The 3,582-nt window shown below is 53.1% G+C and overlaps 1 protein-coding gene across 1 annotated transcript; it reads left to right on the forward strand.

The window, feature by feature from the left end:
• Positions 1-970: 970 nt before the first annotated feature.
• On the forward strand, positions 971-1,939 carry LOC104294435. Its single transcript, XM_009894046.1, has one exon. It carries the CDS (start codon positions 971-973, stop codon positions 1,937-1,939), a length of 969 nt encoding a protein of 322 aa, XP_009892348.1.
• The last annotated feature ends 1,643 nt before the right edge of the window (positions 1,940-3,582 follow it).

The raw sequence follows: 3,582 nt of genomic DNA on the forward strand, positions 1-3,582 counted from the left end.
AGGCTACTCGCACAGGGGCTGCCAGGAGGAGGTGTCCCTATCAGAGCTGTTACACCAGGCAGTTTGACAGCAGGTCTTTGGGCTACTGCAACAAACCCAGGACGCTGTGGCTTGGTGTGACCGTAGCGCAGGACTGGAGGCTGCTTTAAATGGCTGTAATGCTCTCAACTCAGTGAAACTCGACCAGTTAACGCCAGCTGAGATTTTGCCTTGATAGCTTCTCCTTTCCTGCTGTGCTTTCACCAAATACTTACAAACGATCCTGTTGTATTTCCTCTTCTATTTTCTTGAGGACGCTTGCACAGTAGTATGAAGCTGGTGAAGGCTTGCAGAGGGCGGCGAAGCTGATGGGTAGTGAGCTCAGAGTCCGTAACTGAGTGCTGCCAGCCCTGTGGGACTGGGAATTGGCAGGCAGGCAGGTCCTACGTGCTGCCACAAACCCATCCTTACCTTCAGCCAGCTCATTTAACCTCAGCTTGGGTTTGCCCGCGTGAACTGCGGCCACGCCTGAGTATTACAGCACGGACACACCTTTAATTTTGCTTTGCCTTTCATGTCTGGTGCGTGGGAGCTGCAGGACATCCCAGTGGGGGACATAGGATGTTTCCAGGAAGTAAGACAGAGGGTCACAGTGTCACTTCTCCTCGGTGAAATGCTTTGATGGACACTTAGTTGGTCTTTGAAGGGCGGCATGAAAACTCCCCAGTTTGCCTGGCTCTGATCCCTCATTGTTTCTGGGCTCTTACGAGAAGGGTGTGGGGGCAGGAGCTGAGGACAGGCTCACCTCTCCTCACAGCCCGGTCCTGAGTCACCGAGAGCTTCTGACCTTCAGGAGAGCTAGGTTGTGGGCTCACCATGTAGAGATGCCTGTGGGGAAACTCCGCATCCTACATCACCAAAAATAGCCGATGCCTATGTGAACTGTCTGTCTTTTTCCTGCTTCTTTCAGGCATAAGCACTTTACGTGACCATGCACTATTATGGGGAGCGGTATAAATACCTGTACCTGCCGGAATCGGGCTGTATCACCGAAACCATCCAGCAGTGCATGCCCCAGTCCGATGCCTGCAGTACCACGTGCCACCCGGTCAGCGTGATCAAGAGCCCGATGCCGAGATGGCAAAGCTACACGCAACCTTTCACTTACGTGTGCCCACAGCCAAGTGCGATGCAGCCATCTCTGCTGCCTTGCCAGCCCTACGTGCAGCAGTGTGTCCTGCTGTACCCCGAGCCTTGCGAGACCACTCGCCTTCTGCCCTGCAGGAAGCCCAGCCTGAAGCTGAGCACGATGCAGAGTTTCCAGCCCTGCGAGACCAGCCGCCCCGAGAAAAAACGTATGGCCAAGAGCCTCCCACCATGCGCACCCCGGTGCCCAGAGCCGGGCAAACTCAAGTTCCCACCGTGTGGGATCAAGTACTCATCCTCGTGCAAGAATGAATGCAGGTCGCAGAAGATATCCAAATGCTCATCGCAGCGGTACGGCACGGAGCTCCGGTCCCTGCAGGGGATGACCAGCGGCTATTCTCCGCCGCTGCGGGGTGTCACCGAGTGTCCCCCACAGCAGTGCGTAACGCAGTCTTTCCTGCAGGAGTACGTGAGCGGGTTCCCCCAGCAGAAGTGCATGAAGGGCTACCCGACACAGGAGTGCATCACCACCTACTCCTCCCAGCACTGCGAGACCAAGTGCCCGCCGCAGCCGCATGTGCCCAAGTGCCCCCCCGGGCAGGGAATAAAGGAGTGCTCCTCGCAGCAGCACGCAACCAAGTGCTCGCTGCCGCAGGAGGGAACCAAGCACAAGAGCTCGTCGACACAACACCTTAGCAAGTCCAAGTGCCTCTACCCACGGGCCACCCAGCACTCACCGCAGCATCACTCCGGGGGAGTGAAACGTTCCGGCCACACTAAGAAGAGCCGCTGTGCTTCGAAATGGCTGTGCTGAAGGAGATAAAGAAGTAGTTGTGAAAACAGCAAGCTATGTAGCTGAGGTCCGAGGTTATTGTTCGCCCCTGTTCCCATTCCTAACCCCCAGAGAAGCTTTGGCCTTATTTTACCCCTTATTGTATCCATGTTAAACTCGTAGAGTGCATCACCTTTCTTTTTTTTTTGACCACACTTCAGTTATTCCTGCAACAGAAAAGATGTTAGTGAGAAGCAAAGTAACTCTGAGCAGGTGCTCAGGCTTTCAACTTCAAACAGATACAACTCTCTTACTGCATTCACACCCCGAGAGGTTTTTACTATTACTGGATCAGTCATATTTGCCGGTTGCAACAGTCATATTAAACTCAGGTTGCAGCTGGATTCCTGCTCTCTGTCTGATTTATTTTCCATTTTTAAAAACTATTTCTAATGCCTACCACTGTACAAAGTAACTCCCTGTTGTTATCTCACTCATTTCTGTAAAACAATGGCAGTAATGCTGCTTTTAGGACTAGATTTACCACCTGTGGGAGCAGATCTTGGTGTTGCAAAGTTACCCAGCGACACAGTAAAAGCAGCAGCACAGGGTGATATTTAAAAGAAGGCTTGACTAAAGTAATGAGACTCATTAGCAGCCCTCAGACTGGAGTTTACCATCCATCCAGGCTTAGCTCGGTGGCACCAGTGTCACAGGGGAGCAGGCGGGTCACACAGTGCTTTCAGTCCTGCACCCCGGGACCAGGACAAGCTTCCCCCAGCTGTCCCCTGCTCTGCGATTTTGTCCCTGGACAAACCACCGCTGAGCAGAATGTGAAAGGGGACAAGTGGGAGAGTCCCTGGGACAGCAGGAGGCAGAGGGGACAGTGCAGAAGGTCTCTTCTGGTGCCATGACCCAGAGCTGGCCCTGTCTGCACCCCACGGGTGAGCAGCATCAACGCTCTGTGGTTATAAAATTGCAATCAGAGGGAAAACTAACCTTCGGTTCCAGCTGTTCCTTGACAATAATATTTTGGTAGACAGCAGGAAACAGTTACTGTGTTTGGTCAATATGTTGATTTCTGTGTATATACAAATACGTAAGGAGAAAAGTCCCAAAGCAGGGTACTTTGCACACCCGCCCTGCACCAGGCTCTCCCTGGAGGTGCTCCTGGGGCAGCAGCAGCAGCTCTCTGCCACCATCTAAAGGTGCAATGGGAGACCTGACTGCTCCTCCCATGGCTTCTCAGCCACCTCCCGGGGCAAATCCCAGCAGAAAAACCTTGTCCTATCTCCTTGGTATCCTCTGCAGCACCCCAAACAGGCACCGGCAGGCTCAGGACAGGCCTGAAGGTCTGCAGGCATGAGAGGGAGACGGAGGGTCACCATAAGGCAGGAGGGTGGCAGAACCCAGGGGAAGCTCTCCCAGCTGCAGTTATCCCACTTGCATGGTTTAAATGGCTCTGCTGATCTCCGTCGCTCCTGGTCCCAAAAGGGCCCAGACTCCCCTTCAGTCAGCATGGGGAAGGTGGCATTGATCAACAGAAAAGGGTTTTCTTTTAAAAATCTGAGCTCGTGCTTCTGTGGCTTTGCTCCTGATAAAGGAGTTCCCCTACCATGATAATACAAAAACCTGGTATCTCAAAACAACCACTAAATGCTGCCTGAACTTTTACTAGCTCTCTG

The sequence above is a fragment of the Charadrius vociferus genome, unplaced genomic scaffold (assembly GCF_000708025.1).
Source record: "Charadrius vociferus isolate BGI_N301 unplaced genomic scaffold, ASM70802v2 scaffold900, whole genome shotgun sequence".
NCBI classification, from domain to species: Eukaryota; Metazoa; Chordata; class Aves; order Charadriiformes; family Charadriidae; genus Charadrius; species Charadrius vociferus.